The following is a 22,387-nucleotide window of genomic DNA, read 5'->3' on the forward strand; positions in this document are numbered from 1 at the left end:
AAATGTTTCTCTGTTTCTTTTTGTAGCAGGCCCAGTGGTTGGTCACCGATCGTCTGTGATAACTAAATAAAACCATGCAGAGGACTTATAGTAACTTACACCTCTATAGACCCATCAAAGAGAGGAGCTGCGTGAGTCCATCCCTCTCCCCCTGCAGGAGTCTATCGTCCCCCTCCAAAACCCCCGCCAGCTTCCAACAAAAACTGTTTTCTAAGCGCTGGGAGGAGGGTCCAGCTGAAACAGCAATGCTTGGCCACGCAGACAAATCTGGCCTCACAGACTTTAAAGAAACCCTCAAAGCATTGGATGACTCATCTGAGAGCTGCTGGCTTACAGAATTGTTACCGTTGTGTTCAGAATGCCAGGCTTTCATGAGCATGGGCAACCAACTGGGAACCAAACCTAAGCCAAATTGTCACAGTTACACAGAAACTTGGGATGCTTTATCAAACTCCCCCAGAGTCCAGATATCTTGGAAGAGAAGAAGAAGAGCCGAAGGGCATGTTTACACCAGTGACCTTCAGGATAACCTCAAGATGGTGTCTGGGACTCCACGGGCACCTCTGAAGGCAAGGAGACTGAGGAAGCTCCAGAGGTTGAGGTCTTCTTCCTTTGAGGAGTGGGATTTTGAAGAAGAGAGACCTATCATTTGCACTCCCACAGTAAGAAGGAAGAAAATTATTAGGAGAGAAAGAGATGATATAAATACTTTAACGCACGAGTTAAAGCCACTCTGGAGAGTAAAGTTGCCTAATACTTCTTCTGTAGGCTTATCTAGATCAAAGAGCGAAACAGTCCATCTCTCTCCCAGACAGAATATGTCTGAAGAGGAAAAATATACTCCTACTGACTCGGACACTGACCTTTCTGAATATGACAATGAGATGTACTCAATGTTTGTCTCCAACACTAGCATGGAGGCAAAGAGTAACAAGACTGCAAGCCAAAAACAAGATGAAGAGAAGGCAGACATAAAGTCCTCTCAGCAGAGGCTTGAGGTAATGGGGCAGAGAGCTGCAGCTCGGCGAGTAATGGGCAAGATTGAGGAGGTGGAAGGAATAATACGCCGGGTGAGTCTCACCAGTTTGGATTGGATCAAGGAATGTCATAAAGGAGAAGAAGAACCTCACTTTCTCTCAGATGGATGGAAGACAGAGGTGTCACTGCAGAAAAGTCGCAGAGCTGAAATCAGTACTCAGGCTCCACTGGAGGACCAGAACAGGGAGTCCAGTGGGGACAAGCCTCTGATTGTTGAGGAGCTTTGTGCTCTGGGTGACGCTCTGAGACAGAGTCTGCAGCAGGCCCTGAGGATGGAGGGATCAAAAGCAGAGAGTGAAGGCTTTAAAGAGCCTCAGGAGACTTTTTGTGAGCAGAGCCACACAACAGAAGGGTCTCTGAATCCACAATCACCTCCTTACCTCATCAACTCTGTTGTGCCAAACAATGCCTCATCACATCCTCTTTTAGCAAGTGGAAAAATCTCTCCTACGCCCTCTCTGTCTGAAAACCTGGAGGTTTCTCCAATTACATCAAGCAGCTTAGAAAGACTGTCCCCCATGCTGCCGCCTATGCTCATATCCAGGCTGAGCACAGATGATCAGCAAGCAGAAACATCACACAGAGTTTGGACTGAGCCACTTGAAGACATCGCAATTATTTGTGGGGCTCGAGACAGTGAACGTGCCAGAGAAAGTGATCACAGGGACGCTCAGGAGCAGTTTACAGAGAAGGATTATCTGCTCTCTTCAGGTAAAAATGTTAACAAAAAACAACAATTTAGATGGATGGAGGCTGTCAAGTGGTAGGTCATATGATAGTCTTACCCAAAACTCTAATTTCCAGAATAACTGGTGGAAGCACATTAGAATTAAAATAATGGTAGACGGTGGAATTATGACTATTTCGTTGTATTTATATCTTGACTCTGATATTAAAAAAAAACAAACTCTGTGCCATAGAATACACTGTTTTATTGGTAGTACAACATATTTTATGTGGCATAAAAACTCCTTATAAAACAACTGAAATGTGTTGAAAGAGCTATATGAAGCTATGCTGTTGGATGCCAACTTGCTGTGCACAAATCAGACTTTCATTTCTCATGTTACCCATTCCTTTGGAAGTGTTGTTATGAATTGAATGAATAATGGGAACAGTTGTTATATGTAGCTGAGTGCTGGCTGGAGCTGATAGGTAAACAGGACCATAGCTGGGCTTTATCCAGGAAAATTAAATGGCGGAAAGCTGGGTGAGGAAACTGTTACACTGACAAAGATGTTATGGAGATATTCGTGAGACATAAAAATAAAGAATTACTTAGATATCAAAAGATAAAGCAAGCAGCGTAGTCTATAACTTGAGGCTGTTAATAGATATTATCCATAGTGTTAGTGCAGTGTATAATATGAAGAGACGAGCCAGGTTTTTAATACTTTGGCACAGTAACATTCAATCACAGTCCCAACTATTTTACTGCTAACTGTAGAGGTGGGTGTGGTGTGGGGCAGAGGAGTTAAAGCTTTGATGTATCGCAGTTTATCCTCAAAAGCATATAATCTGTAGTTTCCATGAATCCTGTCAACTAGAAAGTGAAAGGTGTAATGAACTATTTTAAAAAGGTCATAGACGTCACACTGGGCTCTCTCTCAGATAATCGTTCGTGGTCATTAAACATAAAGTGGACTAAGCTGAATAAAATACCTTCAGAAAGTTCTCAGCAGGAGTAAAGTGTGTGTGTGTGTGTGTGTGTGTGTGTGTAAGAGCTGAGTTTAACTATTAGTAGTTGATTAGTGAAGTGAACATCAGAGGAAGAGCAGATGGTGTTAGAAGTGGTACATAGTGAGGCCTGACTGTCAGATTTAAACATTGATTAAAACACTCTGATATAAATGCTCTAAATGAAGTCTTTGTGCAATCTCATCCGCTGCTGTAGTCTCCTCTGGGTTGTTGAACACACACGCAAATCAGATCTAACGGATGTGTGGCAGTCCGTGAATAATGACCCCTCGCTGCTCTGACATACCATCCTAACTGAGTAAGCGTGTGTTCATTCAGGCACAAAGTACTGGAGAGCACCTGATTTGGACACACTTGTAATCACAGATCTGTTCTGACTGAAATGTGCCGTAAAACAGCTCGTGAACACCAGTTCGGAGTCAGTATCAAACCTTTGCCATCCTTCTAGTCCACCAGGTTTAAAATAAGTATTCAGTGATAAAAAATGTGAATTAAAAAAAATTATGTAGCCTCGTTTAAAACAGAAAGAAAAGAAGGAGGGGAAATATTAAAATCAAAACACAAGGTAGCCTAGTCAGGAAGGAAATATATAAAGTCAAGTGAAAAAGAACGTGTAGTTTCTTGGAGCATGACTCTAATCTTAGGGTGATTTTGCTGTCCTCTCCTGGGAAGCTTGAAGCGGTCATTAAAATTTTTCAACTGTTAATAATCTTCTTCATCATGGAACGATTGATGTCAAACTGTTTGAAAATGGTCTTATAACTCTTCCCAGTATAGCAGCAATTGCTGGTATGTTTCCTGTGTGGCATTGTGTTAACACATACCTAAATGCTTGAGAGGAACCTGCCAAATCTGCTGTGACACAGGTGGACACACTTGCTGATGATTAGTAAACCAAGTGCATGTTAATGCATCAGCAGTACCTGCAAAATAAAACAATTAATAAATAAACATCAGCTAACAATCCATCTATTCATCCATCTGTCCGTCTGTTCATTCATTCATTCATTCATTGGGGGGGCAGGGATAGCTCAGTAGGTAGAGTGGTGGCCCCATGATCAAGGTCGGGGGTTCGATTCCCCTGAACAGCTACCCTGAGGTACCCCTGAGCAAGGTACCGTCCCTACACACTGCTCCCCGGGCGCTCAATGGCTGCCCACTGCTTCACTGAGTGAATGGGTTAAATGCAGAGAGGAATTTCCCCACGGGGATCAATAAAGTACACTTTCTTTCTATACATTTTTTTTATCTGCTTAAGCAATTTATAAGCTAGAGCAGGGGTGAGGAACTCCAGGCCTCAAGGGCCAGTGTTCTGCAGGTTTCAGATGTGTCCTTGATCCAACAAAGCTGATTCAAATGGCCATATTACCTCCTCAACATGTCTTGAAGTTCTCCAGAGGCCTGGTAATGAACTAATCATTCAGGTGTGTTGACTCAGGGTGACATCTAAAACCTGCAGGACACCGGCTCTTGAGGCCTGAAGCTGGACACCCCTGAGCTAGAGCCTGTCCAAACCGACAATGAGTGAAATGTTGGCTACACACTCAACAGGTCTCTAGTCTCTCACAGATCATAATTCTGTATGACATTTTATAAGCTACAAATTATTTGGCCACAAAATCAAAATTTGAATGTTGTGAAAAAAAAAAACCATTTTTAAATACCGAAACATTATCAACAATAGTTTTATAACTTTTAATCCGAGTGTGCACTCAAACCCATCAAACGTCTTTGATGTTTATAGGGAGAGAGATGAAGATGGTATGATGATGGAGTATTTTCAGAATTTGGAATCAGTTCAACTGATTCCAAATTCTTTAATCCTTTTTCAGTAAATGATTAATAGCAGGAAACTGCTGGTCTTTTCACTTTGAAGTCAAACTGTGCAGCCAAATGGGCTTCAAGCCTGTTTTTTAAAACTAAGAACTCTTTTACTGTGCGGTGTCCATATACAGACGGTGTAGATTTTAATTATTTTAATAAACATCTTTAGGGAAATACAAAGGGAAAGCTTGAACCCATTTGTACATGGAAATACTTGTTAATAAATGCATGTTTAGCAGAGTCGAGCATTCCCTCAGATCAGCAGAGAGTGTGTTGTCTCGCCTCATTTTTGTAGCAATAAAACTCTGTTCAGACCAGGCAGCAGGGCTGCTAGCTGAACAAATAGGATTAATTCTCTAAGCTTTGTGAAATACAACCAATGTGTGGAGGACGGCGATTAGTGAGAGGAGAAGAAAGACATTCAGAGCCTTCTGGGGGTTATCTTCATAAATCCAGTTTTCTGTTCAGTTTGGTCAAACTCGGGGCGATAGCACATTTCTATAAGCGGTTTAATGTTCTGGAACGGTTATGTGTCCTCTGAAAGTGACACAAGTGTTTCTGTTAGCATTTTTATCTGAAAGTATACTCACACATTTACTACAGTCAACCTATCATTAATGCATTTACTAAGGATCTGTGTTTAAATACACTGTTGAGATATTTGCCCTGTGCATTACTGTTTTGCTTTGTTTTCTACCTAATGTTTTACTTTCATTTCCACTAAACTGTATGTTTTATCACTTTACAGGTTGAGATTTTTGCAAACAGAACATATAAAAAAATATAAAACTATAATAACAGCAATAAATTTTATAATAATAATTAGTTATATATAATAATTGATATAAAAATCAGCCCCACCTAAACTAAGTACAAACTGTAAAATTATATTTTCCATTAATACATCAGTTTTACGGCACTGAGCACTCCCACTTTTTAACTTTAAGTACATTTGATTGATTATTTTCTAATTAACATTTTAAATGTTGGTTTTTATTTGTAATTTTTCACTGTCGTGGCTCAGTATTTGAATACTTCCTTAATCACTGGCTTAATCGCCACCCTTGATGGAGGAAATTAATGTAAACACACACACAGCTGCCTTTTACTGAATCTGGTATTTTTCCTTTCCTGACCACAAGTCTGTGAGAACCATTATTATATTGACCAATGTGGGATTAAAACAGTTCAGAGTGGCAGTCTTGGCTATATACTGATAAGCATTCATCATGTTGTGGAAACTCTGGAACATCTTTAAATTTAAATTCAAATTATGAAGCTGCATAAAGCCTTCTCTTCCTCTCTAGACTACTTTTAATGGTTGTTGAATTTGCTCATTTGCATAAAGAATCAATCAGCGCTTAATTCCTCATAGAGCAGGAGTGAAATTTTGTCTTGTTTATGAAATGCTAAAGGTTAATGTAAGATTTCTTGGCTGAAGTTCTTTGTTACATCCTCATGGTGACACTAAAGCTTAACATGCAGCATTTGCCAGTGGTGTGCAAAATTAGTTGGGCTTCAAAGTTTAAAATGAGCTCTCTACCTGTGATATTAAAAGACCTACCATAAACTAAGACAGCCTAATTTGCTTCCAAAACTAATACAAGGTATATTAGAAGTTGGTAGGCCATGCTTCTTTAAAAAAAAATCTTTTCTCCAGATGAAGCTCTGCAGAGGCAGGAGGAGATCTGGCAGCAGGAGATCGAGGAGTCTCTCTCTATCTGCAGGTCACTTTCCGATCCATCCAGACCCAAACACATTGATTTCCTGCGCATCACTGCCCCCGATGATGACATCACTGACACACCCACACCTGTGCCCCAGGATTTGAGGGTGAGTAGAATGAAAAGTATGTGCTCTGAGCTCATCTCAAGTCTAAAGGTGGATGATGAGGTGAAGGAGCAGTTGAAAACAGCAGCCACTCTTGCAAAGTAGAAATGGCACTGGTATGTCAGTTGTAGGATCAAGAGGCTGTGTTCTGTATATGGCATTAGGAGAGTGAGGCATGTGAGCATGGAGCTCTACTAGCTCAGAATCAGACTCAGAATACTTTATTACTTGCAGTCTGTGCTCTATATTTAAGAGCAAAAATAAATCAGTGGGAAAATATTTTTACCTCAGTTGCATTGAGAGTGCGGTTAACTGCTCATTGTGTAAGAATACGAAAGCTGTTTTTCCCAGAACGTAATTTAATTTTAACATACTGCACACACTCTTCATTCTGCATGTGTGAAAAGTTACAAAGAGTCTAAGTGCCGTTATTGTGATGCCTTAATCTAATTTCAGTGCCGTTGTTCTCTGTAAACCTTCCTGAAATAAGTCCCCGTCTACATCAGTCAGTGCTGCATCACTATGGCAATGAACTTGTCCTTGCTTCACAACTGTGTAAACCCCAGCCTCATGAGCCAGTCCAGGGCTACAAAGAGCTCTGTGTTCCCTGTAGTTGCATAATAGAAGGGATTTAACGCAACTCTGTAAGTGCATTGTAGGAGAGACGATAAGCACTAATAAATTGAATACTTCCTTCCTTCTGCGTGCGTGCATGACTAACTTTGCTGAAAATATTTGAAGTTTTGTTTAATTGTTTTGGCATTTTGAATCTTTATTTGACAGTATGAAGAGAAAAGAGTAAAGCAGAGAGAAACAGGCAGGAAATCATCTGGGACAGACAGGTGTTCTGTTTAAGATTAAAAGAAAAGATTACCGAACAGAATATGAAGAATTAAAAGAATCACTGAAGTTAGCATGTGGTTACTTCTGTAATGGGGTATTGTACATATTACACATGTTGTTCCCACCACATGTGTCACAAAGAACTTTCCATCTATTCCCCCCAATGCCCCCAAACTGTTCACACTGAAGGTGCTATAATACTTTGAAGATGTAATTTACATGGGATGAAAAACAAATGCATATGTTCAGCAACAATATGCAGTAATATATAGCTGTTACTGCCACTTGCAAGCAGGCCAATAGTCTGTTTATTGATGTGTCTTCTTATACCCTTTATCTGGGACTTATCCAACTGCAGAGTCACTAATGTCACTGTGTGTGTAACCCAAGTGACTGATTTTGAGTGGTTCACCATTTTCAGTAAGTTTTGTGCATCCATTTGAAAGCTGAAACTGATTCTATTTTATACATTTAGAGGACTACAATGCAATCATTTAATTTAAGCTTTAAATATTTTGTTTAGTTGTGTGATTGAAGCTAATTTCCCCTTGTGGGACTAATAAAGGTATCTTATCTTATCTATTCCTTCTGTTGTGGACGCAGTGAACTGTAGCAATCGGTACAGTCCTAATTTATATTACAGCCTGGAGATTTATAATCCAGCACACACTGTAGTTGTTCTGCATGAAGCTAGATGATTTTTAATGCAATCTCACAGGATTTTATGGATGCATTCCTGTTTCATAAATATACAAACTCACATAAAGGCCACAGTGTTCCTCACCAAATTAATGCAAAAAACCACCTTATTAGTATTCATAAGCTTTAGTACGGCCCTGTTAAGAACTCATTGCAGGGTGTGTAGGCATGCATCAAACATATGGAGTACGATATCTATTAGAGAAATGTACACAGTGTAATTTGATACAGTAAAGATGTTATCACAGATGAGGTTTGTCACTAACCTGTTACCTCTGATAACATTAAAAGTAAATAAGGGTGGATCCTGAGAGCTAAGAATAACTCAAACACAAAGGAGGAAGTTTGGACTCTTATTTTGATATTTTGTGTTAAGCAATCTACCCAGTACTAATAGTAGTGAAGATATTAGTATGAAGATAGTGGTAATTAACTCTACTACCTAATTTTTCATTTTATTTAAGATAATTAGTTGTTTTTGCTTTTTTTAAACATATATTTTAACAGCATATTTTTTTGCTGATTTAATTATGGCCATTTGGTGACTTTCCCTGCTTATTACCTTGTTTTGTTTGGATCTATGTCACCAACTTGAATGTTATTTCAAACCTACTTACTATTCTCTGCTTATTTATTCAATTTATGCAACTATTTTATTTATAGATCAAGTTTCAGAATACTCTAACTAAAACATTCAAGTGAAAACTGTCACTATTTTCACTTTTCGTTTCCCGAAACTTTAAACAAACCTTCTCTGTCGATTGATCCTGTATGCAAGTTTCAATATGAGCTGATTAACAGTGCCGTGTAGGTGGGGTTAGACCCGCTGGGATGCCCAGATTAGCCAAGCATTGCTGTGTACCTGCAGGGGAATTGAGAGACCTCCCTGTAACTGTGGATTTACAGGCCAAGCATTTAGCAAGTGATCCCTGGCAGTCCTATTTACCCTCCTTCAGCTCTGGGTGTGGTGCTCCTCCATCTGTTCTGCGTGGCTTCCTTTGCCATACGGCTCACGGATGTCAGGGTGTTGTCGGAAACAGCGGCTGGACACACCATCTGTTTCCAATTACTCTGTGACAATCCACAGGATGATGTCCAAGGTGCTGCTCTGTATACTACTATAGCAGGTACAGAAGAGCCGGAGGGAAAAGGAGGCACGAATGAGAAGCTGAAGCTGGAACTTAACTTCAAATGTGGCTGAGCTGAGTCACTCCACCACACAGAGCCATGGAGCTGAGCTTGGAAACCTTTTTTTTCCATGACTGGATTTCTCTCTTGCCATTGGCCAGTCTGAGTGACTAACAACTACTTCCAGTTTTAGGTTTGGAAAATTAGCACTTTGGAAAGGCAAAAAGGCACTGTTAAAACACAGCGTGGATATGCTTGTTTCTTTTCGACAAACAGGGGCACAAAAACAGGTTGGATTTTCAGGAATAAGACTTTAATTAACTCAAACATTGTTTGCATTTGTTTATTGATTATAATCTGACGCTGCATGACACCGGAACCACGTAAAGAAGTGCTGCATGCTAAACTGAAGTCTAACTATGAGCAGTCGAGTTTCCCTAGCACTTCCTACTCACTATATTCTGGATAACTTCACCTGTGACTTGCAGTAAATGGAGCAGCCCGAAGCCACCCTGGAAATTTTTAGGAACCTCTCTGGGGGAGAAACTGAAGACATGATGCAGGAAGATATCAGTGGTGATCTGAAGAAAAATGGGGATGTGGACTTTACAGATGCTCTCGAGCATTCTAGTGATTTTTTGTCATATGTTATATTGCCTCATGCAGAGGAAAAGACCTCTAACTCACTGGGAAATTCAAGCTTGAGGGAAAAAGGAAATGACTCAGACATAACAGAGGAGGAGAGGAGTCATTATAAAGTAACCGAGCAGCAAAGCGTGGCTGTAAATACTGAAAAAGGCCTCGAGAAACAGAGCTTTGCAACAAATCATGACCAGAATAACCTGTCAGATGAACACAAAGTTAATGGCTGCAGCAAAGAGGGTTGTCACATATCACAGAATCCACTGGATGAAAGGGCCTTAAATGAATCTCTGCAGACAAATTGTCAACACATTTCAATTGACTGCATGGATACTGATGGTGATTGTGTTGTATCCATCAGTGCCACGGAGGATACTGAAAACAGCAATGAAAATGCTCAAAGGGAACACTGCCAGGAAGATTCTGACACAATTACTTCCACTTCAGACATGGATTTTGATCCACAGATATGTGGAAACACTGGGCCATTGAAAAGTAAACATGTAGTGATAACTGTGACTCGAACAGGACCCGCGCTTGAAGAGCTGGAACAGATCTTGGATGAAGCTGAAGAGGAGGAGACAAGAGATGCAAATTCAGAGACTCCCAACTCACCCCACCATCCTCCCAGCCTAAAGGATAATTTGCCAGAGATGACAATAAAATCTGCAACTAATAATCCTCCACCTGACTCCACCTTCAGCAGAGCCACCTTATCCCCGAGCTCCCCCGCAGACAAGCAGATCCAGGTCCCGGCTCTCTTCAGCGGCCTTAGGGTCCTAAGGAAGGGGGTCACTGGACCAGAGCATGACACCATGGCCCACATTAAGCCATCTCCTGTGGGAGGACGAGGGGCAGATTTCACAGAGAAGCATAAGGACACCAAAGTTCCAGGGAGCATCTTAGACCAGATCTCTCATTTTCTGAGTCGGGAAAAGAGAGGAGATGAGAAGGAGGTGTTGGAGGCTGAGGGAGACTGGAATGAAACAAGGGTGAATGGAAGTGAAGATAGCCAAGAGGAGGAGAAGAAAGAACCAGAAACAAATAAAAATACAGAGGTTTCAGAATCATGTGAACTTACAAAACCTTCCATGTCCAGTGCAGAGGCAGCTTTTGATGCCTTCAAGGCCTTCTTCACACCAAAGCCTTTAAAAAAGGACCCAGGAGATAAAGTTGTCCTGGAGGCATTGAGGAAGAAGATAAGAAATGATAAAGATGTACTTAAAACACTTTTTGAGAGAACCTCAAGTAAGACTCCTGCGAAGGACCCACCTGATGACAAAGTATGAATTAGTCTTCTCTGTGATTTGTGTTACTTTTTAAGATTAAATCAGGCTAAAAATAAAAAAAAAAGCAATTCTGAGCGTTGTGCGTGTTTTTAATCACAATTCAGCAGTCATTTTTACAATGTAGCTGCAACTTCTGTTATTAATTCTGTCATTAATAATATCTGCTGTTGATTTTCTCACTCATAGTCAGAGACATCGAGCCCAGGTGAAGGAGAGGAACGAACTCCTGGTCGTCTACAAGCGGTGTGGCCACCTCTTAAGGAAGAAAAAGTTGGGCTAAAGTACACAGAAGCAGGTACAGACTAATATATGCATGTCATAACTTGGCATGAAAACATTACTCCACATAAAACAACCCAGGACATTACTATTACACCTCTCCAAGTTCTACTTTCTAAGTTTATTCTTCAGTTTATCAGTGTCATACGATTTGCTAATGCTGCTGAAGAAAGTAACTCCATCCATATGTACTATGAATAACTTCATATTAATCGTGCTGCCAATTCAGAAGTATGTATCACACAAAATTAAACAGAAGGAACAAAAATAAAACTCGATTCCTCACATTTTTTTTATTTTTTATTTTTTTACAATTTGTGTATACAGGTCACATTTTGACAGCATATAAAATTAGCTTGTATTCAAATATGTACAAAAACACATCTTAAGGGAATTTTGGAAATGTGGTAACAGTTTAAAGGCTTTTTAAAAAATAGAAGTATGATTAATTCTTTTTTCATGTTGAATGATGTGAACTTTAGTGTCAAAAGAAGAAGCAGCAGTTAAAGGTAATGGTTCTGAAATGGATTTAATGAAGTGAATATTATGGATTGGTTTATAGTGCTACTCCTGTTCGGCTGGGGCCTTTCCATGTGCAGTTTGCATGTTCTCCTCTGCCTGTGTGGGTTTTCTTCAAGGACTCTACTTTCCTCCCACAGAAACAATGCATGTTGGAATAACTGGTGTTTCTCAGTGGGCTTTGTAAAAGTTTCTGTGGTTGTCAGGGTGAGCGTACCCCCTCTTTGCTATGGAATAGACAGGCTTTAGCCTCCTGTGACCGTACGCTGGTTAGACTGTTAAGGAAAGGTATTCACCTCACAGTAAAAAGAGAATAAAATCTATATAGAAATACAATTATTATGTGAAATTCTACACATTGAATATGCATGATAGAGAAGCAGTGTCTAGCTACTTTACAGTGTGGTGGATGTAATATCAAGCTCGATTGCAAAGGTAAACAGAACTCCACCCGCAAATGTGTAAACATCTACGGTCTGACTCCATCTGTAAAAGCAGTCCTTTAATTACACACTGTACTCTCACCGTAGTCTTTTCGGGGGTGGGGTGGGGGCTAAAATTGCTGAATAGTTTGTGATTATAAATCACAGTTTACTTGCATTTTTAAAGGCATAATCTACTCCTGCTTGCTTTTGTATTTTAATGGATGAGTTGATAAAATTTCTTTGTTAATTGTTATCCACTTCACAGTAATCAGTAAGATTATCGAACACTGTTTGAACAGGGACAAAACCATGTGTACACGCCCATATCCCTTGATATACACTCCCTGTAGACACAGTGAGGAAGCCTACAGTAAATAGACTTTCTAACTGCCCTTTTACTATCTCAGTCATCTAACAGCAGATGCTGTAAATGTTTGCTTAGACAGATGCCAGCCTCTATAATCTGCGAGCCTGTACTAGTTTACAGTTGGGACTCTGCTGCCATCATGTGGTAACAAGTTGCATTGTTTTCATCTTTTGTGGGTTGTAAGCAGCCACTAGTCTGACTTACGTTCACAGGAATTAAAATACTCTTACAAACTATGTTTGTGATGATTAACAACTTTTTTTTCTTTTACTAGAAAAAGCATTAAAATCATAAAGCTTTCTAAAAAAAGACAGACTTTTTGATGATGTTTGGATCTGTTTTTCTCAGAGCACCAGGCTGCTCTCCTGCAGCTGAAGAGAGAATGCAAAGAGGAGCTGGAGAAGTTAAAGGTCAGTAAGGATGAGGGATTGTACGGTAATTTCCATGACTGCATGAAGAAAAACAGAAAAAGTCTTTGATTTGTTGCTAATGCTTTTTCATTGCAGTATTAGCACCACACTCATTGCCTGGTTCAGTCCCAGTTTGGGCTGAGTCATAGATACACGCTTGTTTTTCAACATTTTAAAAGATACTTCAGTTTTTACATCTTGGAAAAATATGTATAAATAATGTTCTCTTTTATTCTGTTAAAAGTGAGAGAGTATATATATCATAGACTCAAATGCACATTTGTTTTTAATTAAATGATGGTAGCTACAAAATCCTTTCAATATTTGTCAGCAACCTTGTAAATATGTGAACTATCACAAAAACATATTGCGCTCTGAGGCCATATGACTGATAAGATTTTTGTATTTTGCGACATTTTCAGTGGAATATGTAAACAAATTTTAGTTGGAGTCTCATAAATCTTGGTGATGATGGTAAATGACCTAAACAGGTTTCTCTGAATTTTGCTTCAGAGACTGATGATCCCTCATGTATGCTGAAGTTCAGCCTTGCAGAGCTGGCTTTAGATTTATCAGTGTGAATGATATCATTATGATCATCACTAAGGTTTATTAATTAATAATTGGACAACATTATTTATTTCAGGAGGACTATGATCAGGAACTCTCCAGACTGAGGTTGGAAAAGGATGAAAATGTTGCACGTCTGGAGTTCAGTCTTGCTGAGCTGCAGAACAAACTCTCCCAGGTTGGGACCCACTGTCAAGGGGAACTTAAAGATATGTCTGTGTCTACAGCAGATGACTTTTTGCACAAATCATTTCGCACCGTCTGCATTCAAACCGACCGGGAGACATTTGTCAAAACTGCTCAGGATGAAGAAGGTTCCGGGAGAACCTGTACATGCTCTCAGCAGCAGAAGGTGGCCCCCAAAAAGTTGGACCTTGTTTCCATCAGCTTCGCCGGCAAGATCGAAGGCACACTGTCCTCCTCCTCTTCACTTGTAATTCCTTGTAACTCAAAACAACCACCAGCTCCTTCTCAGACAGCATCACCAGCTAAATCAGATGTTTTTCCTTCTCCTCCTCCTCCTCCTCCTCCTCCACTACCTCCACCATGTTCATCTCCACCTGTTAACTACATGCAGCCATCAAATGACCCTCCACTACCCCCACCTCCACCTCCTCCACCCACGCCAGGGTTATCACTCCCTCCACCTCCTCCAGCATTGGGTCTTGGAGTTGATAAACCTCCCAGGAAACCGGCAGTGGAGCCTTCCCGACCCATGAAGCCTCTTTACTGGAACAGAATCCAGATCCAGGACAACAAGTAGGTCCACTCAAGAAGTGTGTAAGAGCATATTGAAAGTCTGTACCCCTTAAACATTTACGACAGGCTGCCTGCCACCTGAAATGTGTGGCACCAATTTCACCCACAATAGCTCTGGCACAAAAATCCCTCTATATACAGAATATGGCAGAACTGCAAATCTTATGGCAGCCCAAGTTCCCAGGACAACTCGCCCCACATCTAACTGGTCCACCCCGGCATCTTTACAAGCAGGTAGCTCAGTGAGCTTACGCAGTAAGCAAAACACTGTAGGAAGACTATTCAGGAGAAACCCCCATACACAAAACTCCGTGGCCAACTTTTATAGACAAGACCACCCAGGCAAAACAGCAGATCTGAGAACAGGCCATGAGTTTTATGTCATAATCAGCCCACAGAGCTGATCTGCACAGTCCCTGAGCAGTCTGAAACTGATACGTTTTACTACCGTTTCCTCCTCACGGCTGGAAATTATTGGCCGGCCACGTTATAAACGGAATTGTGGGTGAGGTACGATCAAGGGGAGCGGACATCCAGCCTGTCTGTAGCTGCTGTAAAACACTATCAAATTACCTGAGTTGACTCCACAAGTTGCAAACAGCCAGAATCATCATGCTCTGGAGAAAGTGAAGGAGTACTGAGTGAGGTCCAAATGTTGCAATGTTTTATCAGTTTACATCATTTAATTGTCTAACTGCAGTTTTCGAGAGAAAGAGCTGTCCGGACACTCATCATCCTTCGATAGCTCAGTTGGTAGAGCGGAGGACTGTAGGTGTATCTAGTGGAGATCCTTAGGTCGCTGGTTCGAATCCGGCTCGAAGGAGTGTTGTGTTTTCACCAAATAAAAGGAAGTGCACACGGTTGCATTAACGATTTGCCTATTCGAAGCAGTCATGTAAGTTCACTGATCAGTACTTATATCCCTCTTTATTTAGCGTGTAGAAGGACACGAAATCCCAAACAGTGGCTGTTCTGTTGTAGTGTGTGATAACTGGAAAACCTTTAGAGGCAAAGAACAAAGTGTTGTATGGATGTTTGTGAATGGCATTCTTCTACATGTCCTTGTGCATCTTATGATCCACCTCCTAACCCATTACTCAACAATGCAATCTCTCAACTGTAAGTGTACTACAACGGAGGTTCAAAGATGAGACAGGTTTAGAATAGGGGACATTTTGTGGGCCAAGTGGCAAGTCACTGATGAATTATTTGATATGGCTATGCAGATTAAAGCATTATAAAGTGCTTTATAATGATTAAAAAGGGGTTAATGCACTCACTAGCTGCTTCATTGGGTATATCTTGCTGGTGGGTTGAACCACTTGCCTTAATCCTTTGTGGGAGAGATTCAAAAAAGTGTTGACAGTGACTGAAAAATAATCTTGTTTGCAGATTGATTTAAAACAAACAAACAACTATTCCACTATACCTCTTAATAGGACCTCATAAATACTGACTGGATTTTTATATTGAATCATAATAAATGAATGAATCCTGCTTTATTGCTTAGATGGCCTCATATCAGCAACTTGATGTTTTTGTTGTTTTTTTCTTCGTTTTTTAAACAGACTGTTTTGCTCTCTCCCGCAGTAACAACACATTATGGAATATTCTGGAAGAGCCAAACTTAATTGATGCCAGTGAGTTTGAAGATCTCTTTGCTAAAACCACCACACAGACAAAGAGGAAACCGCTGTCAGAGACTTATGAGAAAAAAGCAAAGCCTAAGAAGGTAAGAAATTAACTTCTGTCATCATGTTATCATTTATTCATCTTGTGAATCCCTTAGCTATTGCTAAAGAAAATGTAGGCTGCAATACTTAATGGCATGTGTCCACTAGAGGGGGGTAATGCATCATGGTTTACAGACTCCTCCACATCATGGCTCTTAATACTATGATTTTAAAGCAAGAGGAAAATACAAATCAAGTGACATTAGTAAAATATAAGAAGGAAGTGAAGCATTTAAACAAGAGAAAATGGAAACGCTGGTATGAAATGCTAGGCTCTCTATTCAGGACTCACTAATGGTTTCTACTGGTAAGGTGGTCATGGTAACCATGTTTGTGTTTGTTTTAGATCATTAAACTGTTGGATGGTAAACGCTCTCAGGCTGTGGGCATCCTCATATCAAGCCTCCACCTTGAGATGAAAGATATTCAGCAAGGTGAGGTCATTTCACTCCTTCATTGTACTGCAAGGAAACAGCGTTTTGTTACTACATTGATAACAGGCAAAACTGGACTCTATCATAATCCACTTAAAAAAAAAGGTGAATTGAATTTCATTGTTTTTAACAGAATCGTGGTGCTCATGAACTTGCAATGCCAACTGGAAAGCATCTGATTGGTAATGGTTTCACGTTCAGCATGACAATGATCCCAAGCAAACTGCCAGTGCAATAAAAGTATAACTGAATAGAAGCACACAATACAGCACTATCAGTCATGGATTGGCCTCCTCAGAGCGCGGACTGGCCATCCAGGCATTGTCCCACCAGTGACATTGCCTGCCAGCTATCAATGGGAATTCTTGTCAGAGAATCGCTGCACCTATTTTTCAAATTTTCACAAATGAAGGGTGACTCAAGACTTTTACGCAGAACTGTAAAATAACAATAAAATCAAAACAGTTTTCTAGTAAAATATAAAAGATGGCAAAATGCAATAACCAGTCAAAATGTAAAACATGTAACAGGCATATTATTTAAAGTATATTTTGCTTATAAAGGATAGGTGCTTACACACATTGGTGCTGCTGCCTGTCTTGAACAATCTTGCGTAAGGGATTTTAAATTTCACAAGTCCTTTCTCTGAGATAAATAAAGGTTAACAAAATAAATAAATATATCTTCAAATTTTTACCGTCTTGTGGTGGAAAGCCTCTGGAACAGCGTTTAGATTCTCATCTCTGTTAAATCCTCAAAGTGCATGTAATCATCTTTTCCATCGCATGAGAGATAGATTACAGTAGGTCACTAAACTAGCTGGGTTTCCCAGCCAGTCTGAGAATTTGAACCTGCAGTAAACATTCAGGTAACCACAGCTCCCTGAACATAAACCTTGGTTGGACTTTAATCGCGGCGTCACAGAGAATGTACCCTGTATTTCACTCTGAATATGAGCTGGGGGTGAATTTGAAGCAGGATTAGTGGCCCAAACGCTCACCACAATGTCAGCAAGACGGAACTGAAACTGAAAAATCTTTGGAGCAAACAGTAGACTGTGTCTTTCAGGAAGAGGAGCATGAAAGCCAATTTTTTGTCAATGCATTTTATTTATTTATTTTTTTGTATTTCCATGGATACGTTTATGATATCATATTTATTGATTATCCGTCATTGATACAGAAGAGCAACTTTAGAAAAGCGTTGTCACTTCCCTTCGCGATCTTTAGAATTTGTCTGGTTGAGTGTGTTAAAATGTGAGTACTATGATAAATTTCTCTACTCTTGTCCGCTGAACTTTGACATGAGTCAAAATGCACAATCACTATTGTTTCAGCAATAAATGATCAATACTAGGAGGAATATTGTGAATGAAGCCTAGTAAGCATTTCTTCCTTTGCAGTATACTGCCTTCTGATCAGTTTCTAACCATATAGACATGTTATTTCTATTTTCTTGCTAGTGGCAGGTTTTTTTTATATATATATAGGTTCTGAGTTGGATCTGACAATATATGAATCACAGCTTTTTTTTAAATCTCTCTCCCTTTTCTGTGTATTTTCACTTCTAGCTGTACTGACAGTGGATCACTCTGTGGTAGACCTGGAGACCATTGAAGCGCTGTATGAAAATGTACGCATTTAGGCACGTAATTGTGTGAGACAATTGTGTACAACGATGAACCTTTAATTTAGAAGTTGCTATCAATTTGGCAGAGAGCACTGCCGGAGGAGCTGGAGAGGATCAGGAAACACTACAAGACGTCAGAAGAAGAGGATGTTAAGCTGCTGGACAAACCTGAGCAGTGAGTGCCTCAGCAGATGTTTAGAGAGCACAGCCGTAATTGATTGTGTTTGTGGACTAAATAGACAAATACCAGACCTTCTGATTTGACAGTTCTAACAGGGATGGGTAATGTCATTGCATTGTGGACTCTCAGTGTTTATGTGATTGTGCTCCAGGTTCCTGTATGAACTATCTCAGATTCCAGACTTCGCAGGCAGAGCTCGCTGTGTCATCTTCCAGTCAGCCTTCATCGATGGGATCGCCTCGATTCAACGCAAGCTCAACACTGTCTTCCATGTCTGTAAGGTGAGCTAAGCATGTGACATTCATTGAAGGTGGCCAGTAAATAATGTGACATGGAGTGGCGTGAACCCCAGTCTTGAAAAAAACTGTTGATTATCTAGGCTCTGCTGGAGAGCGACAGTGTCAGGAAGGTGATGGGACTGGTGTTGGCTCTTGGGAACCACATGAATGGAGGAAGCAGGATTAGAGGCCAGGCTGACGGCTTTGGCCTGGAAATCCTTCCAAAACTCAAAGATGTAAAGAGCAGGGTAAGGCCTTGATACCTACGGAGTCACTGTGGCTCTTTTGCCTGCCTTTCAGAACAGAGCACAGGAAGTGTGCAAAGTGTTTGGCCTGAGATTGTAATCTAACACGAGGATGAGGGAAAGTAGGTGTGAAATACATCATAATAAAGAACCTGCAGTGGTATAGGTGGAGGGGAAAGTAGATTAGTCAGACTTGATTCGATAAAGTGCCGTTATTATCGTCTATCACAGTGAGAAGTGTGGGCAGAAGGGCAAGGATTTGGCTTCAAAAGCCAGTGAAATCAGGGTGTGTGAAAAACAATACTTATTACTGAAAGAAATTTAAATTAAGAGTAATAGAAATTTGTTTGTTGCATTTACTGAAACCCCAACTCCTGATACCTTTTAAAAAGGAGTGCTCTGTTGCCATATTTGTGTATGTGTTCAGATAAAGCATCTGTTCCTGGGAGAATATTTGGTATTGTACTTAAAAGAACAGAACAAAGAAGAAGATTTGAACTCATAAGCTTAACCTCAGCAGCATCTGCCAATGACAGTGCTTGAGACCAAACTCTAGGTAAAAGAGTCCATTACATTCATTGTTCATGCAGCTTTCATGTTGTCCTTCCATTTCTTCTCAGGACAATCGCATCAGCCTGGTGGATTACGTGGTGTCATATTACTTGCACAATGTGGACAAGGTACTTTTAAAAAAATATGCAATTGAAAAAATAAATGGAGTAGCCTAAATGAGCACTCAAAGCACACCACACACACATTCATACAGTGCTAAGGGTTCAGTATCTTGCCCATGGGTGCTTCAGCATGCATGACCTTCCAGCTGGTGGATAACCTCCTCTATCTCCTGAGCCACAGCTGCCCTTATTGTAGATTAGCATGCTTAAAATGGAACTACCTTCATAGAAATTGATGTGTTTGTGTTGTATTCTTATGAAAATTGGCTATATTTGACAATAAAACACAGGTTTGGACTCGTCCTTCAGCTGGGAATCACCTAACTCAACATCACACACACTGCATCCACAGATGTAATGCATTTCTAAAATGTTTTCACCTTCCAGAATGCAGGCACAGAGAAGAGTATGTTCCCTCTTCCTGAACCGCAGGACATCTTCCTGGCAGCGCAGGTCAAGTTTGTTGACCTCGACAGAGATCTGAGACATCTTGGACGAGATCTGACAAGTACGTGACGTTACCATACCATCTCCTGTTCTCTGAGTTTTTGAAAAGAAGAATAACAAACAGACTCAGTCCCCTTTTCTCGGTTAATATTATTAGATGGTTGCACACATTCCAGACAGATGGCAAGCTTCCATGTGACTGGGGTGACCAGGAGTATTCTCAACTTGTGGTCATTTTGTTGTGTGCTTTTGTTTGAAAAAATCAGCCAGTGTAACTCTGTCAGTGTGATTTTCTGATACTTTCCAGAGGTTCCCACAGACCAAACTATGGCTCAGTCTGGCATCGTTTTTCCACAGACATCCCCCACCCACCTTCAGTACCCTGGTTTCCCATCACTGGCCCCAGCCATTGAGTAGCTGTTTATATTTAAGGCCAACGGCTTTCCTCTGTGAGCAAACTCATGTTAGTGAAAGCTCAAGAACAAAAGACTTCCTCTTGTCTTTCTAATCCTTTTTTGCGTGTTCTTTTCACTGCCTAAGTGTGCGCATATGACGCCATTCAGCATGCCGCTCAGTTAAAAGTCATTCTGAGGACAATGCTTACTGTGCATGAGTATGATTATGAGTGAGTTCATTGTTGTGTCCCTACGTATGCATGTGATTTTGCATGCATTTTGTTGAATGTGTGTTTATGTGCATGTATTCTGAGACTAGCAGGAGTCTTGCTGCTGATACTGGCCTGGCGCCTTTCAGATCCAGCTTCTAATCCTTAGCCCATCAGATCTCCCATCGTTGTTGCTTTGTGCCCCTGTCGCCAGTACAGGGAGACCGTAGCTTCCCATTTATGTAATCTCCAGACCCCTAGTATCTCTGGTATCTTTGCAGAAATGCACGGATCCTTAACCTGTATCACCTGGGCTCCAGTGTGGCCCCCAGATGTGTGCCACAGATAGCTTTCTTTACCTCTCAACACAGCTTTGTCTTATCGCACTGTCTACCCAAACCACCGTGCAATCTGGTTTGGCTGTCGCAGGTTCCTTTTGTTCTGCCTGTTTGAACTGCCCTCATGCCTGGTTTGAGGCTTTGCTTTTGTCATTCGTCACTCTCCCTCTGTTTTCTGTTTGGCTGATATGAAATGTTGTGGTTAAGCTTCTCTTAAGTCATCCATGTTGAGACTATATTGCATTTACATGGGTTAATCACTGGGAAGTTCATTCAAATTATTAATAAAGCTAACTGGCTATGCAGATTTGGATTTATATCTGTAGTTGGGTTTTTAAAACTACACATTGTGTACCCTTCTTGGGCCTTAAATTTTCTTGTGTCTGTTACAGTGGCAATAAAAGTAGTTTATTGAGCCACAGAGTTGCAAAAGGTTTTTTTTTTTTGTTTAGTTGTTTTTTATTGTATATCAGTCATGGTTTCAGCCATGCTAGCAGTCTGTGTCAGTGCTGGTCCATGGTATTTCACCTACAGGTAGATGCATATATTTTTGCACAAGCATTCATGGTCCTAGGTGATTTCTCGACTCTGGTGATTTCTTGGTTTTCCTGAATAACAACTCAACAACTGTCTGATTGGTTATTGCTGTATTTGGTACACCTTTTTATATCCTCCACACAGTTTATTATATCAAATTACAATTTTTTTTTTTTTTTTTTGGCTTAGTGCTTATATACTTGTATATGCCATGCACACAGTGATCAAGAGTTATCCATGATGTTTCATATGATACAACCACTGGCTGCGAGGGGGAAAAGAATATTCCCGGACTGGTTGCTGTAGGTTGCTGGCAGTTGTTTTGTGAAATCTGTCATAAAGAGGCTGCTGCACCAACAAATGCATGTGCCACTTTTATTTTGAAAGTAAATGTTCTTGGTTTCCAGTTTTCACAGTTTCACTGCTGCTTGGAGAGCTGGTGAGTGTTTGAAGGTAAATTGCAAACTGTGGGCAACCAATCATGGCAGATGTCTGCTCGGGTTTTCTTCCTGTGAAATAGGAGTTTTTCCTTCCCACTGTTGCCAATTGCCTGCTCCTAGAGGGTCATTTGATTGTAGGCATTTTTTTCTATATTACTGTAGGGTCTTTACTTTACAATATAAAAGCTGATGTTCTAATGTGGTGTGATAGGAATACAATTGAATTAAATTACCACTAGTTGCTACTACTAGCAACCAGTGTTGGGTAAGTTACTTTAAAAAAGTAATTAATTGCTAATTACTAATTACTTAGTCAATATTGTATTTAAAATACTTATCTAATTACTGTGTCAGAAAGTAACTTAATTACTCAATAAGTAATTTAACTAAATACTTTTTAAAATCCCTATAAACCTTGAGTGGACAAACAATAGAAATTAAACTCTTTAAATAATAAATACTTTTTTTTTAAAGACGGAGACTCTACAGTATGCAGCGGTAGCATCTCTTCCACAATGTAGCCTGCA

The 22,387-nt window shown here is 40.3% G+C and overlaps 1 protein-coding gene and 1 non-coding gene across 3 annotated transcripts in view; both read left to right on the forward strand.

Moving 5' to 3' along the window:
* fmn1 (formin 1) overlaps positions 1 to 22,387 on the forward strand; it is a 30,576-nt gene that overhangs the window by 1,949 nt on the left and 6,240 nt on the right. Inside the window, exons 2-14 of one of the 2 annotated variants that reach the window (XM_084952478.1) lie at positions 27 to 1,749; positions 6,221 to 6,393; positions 11,178 to 11,286; positions 12,930 to 12,991; positions 13,638 to 14,320; positions 15,911 to 16,052; positions 16,400 to 16,487; positions 18,058 to 18,119; positions 18,203 to 18,291; positions 18,449 to 18,578; positions 18,677 to 18,823; positions 19,441 to 19,500; positions 19,882 to 20,002. In XM_084952478.1, coding sequence (XP_084808604.1) covers positions 75 to 1,749; positions 6,221 to 6,393; positions 11,178 to 11,286; positions 12,930 to 12,991; positions 13,638 to 14,320; positions 15,911 to 16,052; positions 16,400 to 16,487; positions 18,058 to 18,119; positions 18,203 to 18,291; positions 18,449 to 18,578; positions 18,677 to 18,823; positions 19,441 to 19,500; positions 19,882 to 20,002 — 3,541 coding nt within the window. In that variant the 5' untranslated portion in view covers positions 27 to 74. Of the gene's footprint in view, positions 1 to 26; positions 1,750 to 6,220; positions 6,394 to 8,955; positions 10,986 to 11,177; positions 11,287 to 12,929; positions 12,992 to 13,637; positions 14,321 to 15,910; positions 16,053 to 16,399; positions 16,488 to 18,057; positions 18,120 to 18,202; positions 18,292 to 18,448; positions 18,579 to 18,676; positions 18,824 to 19,440; positions 19,501 to 19,881; positions 20,003 to 22,387 lie in introns of those variants that run through there. The other variant, XM_084952479.1, reaches the window with a different exon arrangement.
* Positions 15,056 to 15,143, forward strand: trnay-gua (transfer RNA tyrosine (anticodon GUA)). Its single transcript is given in 2 exon segments — positions 15,056 to 15,092; positions 15,108 to 15,143. It is a non-coding gene; the product is annotated as a tRNA-Tyr (tRNA).

Source organism: Perissodus microlepis, chromosome 15 (genome assembly GCF_051167445.1).
Source record: "Perissodus microlepis isolate ML-2025 ecotype Zambia chromosome 15, ASM5116744v1, whole genome shotgun sequence".
NCBI classification, from domain to species: Eukaryota; Metazoa; Chordata; class Actinopteri; order Cichliformes; family Cichlidae; genus Perissodus; species Perissodus microlepis.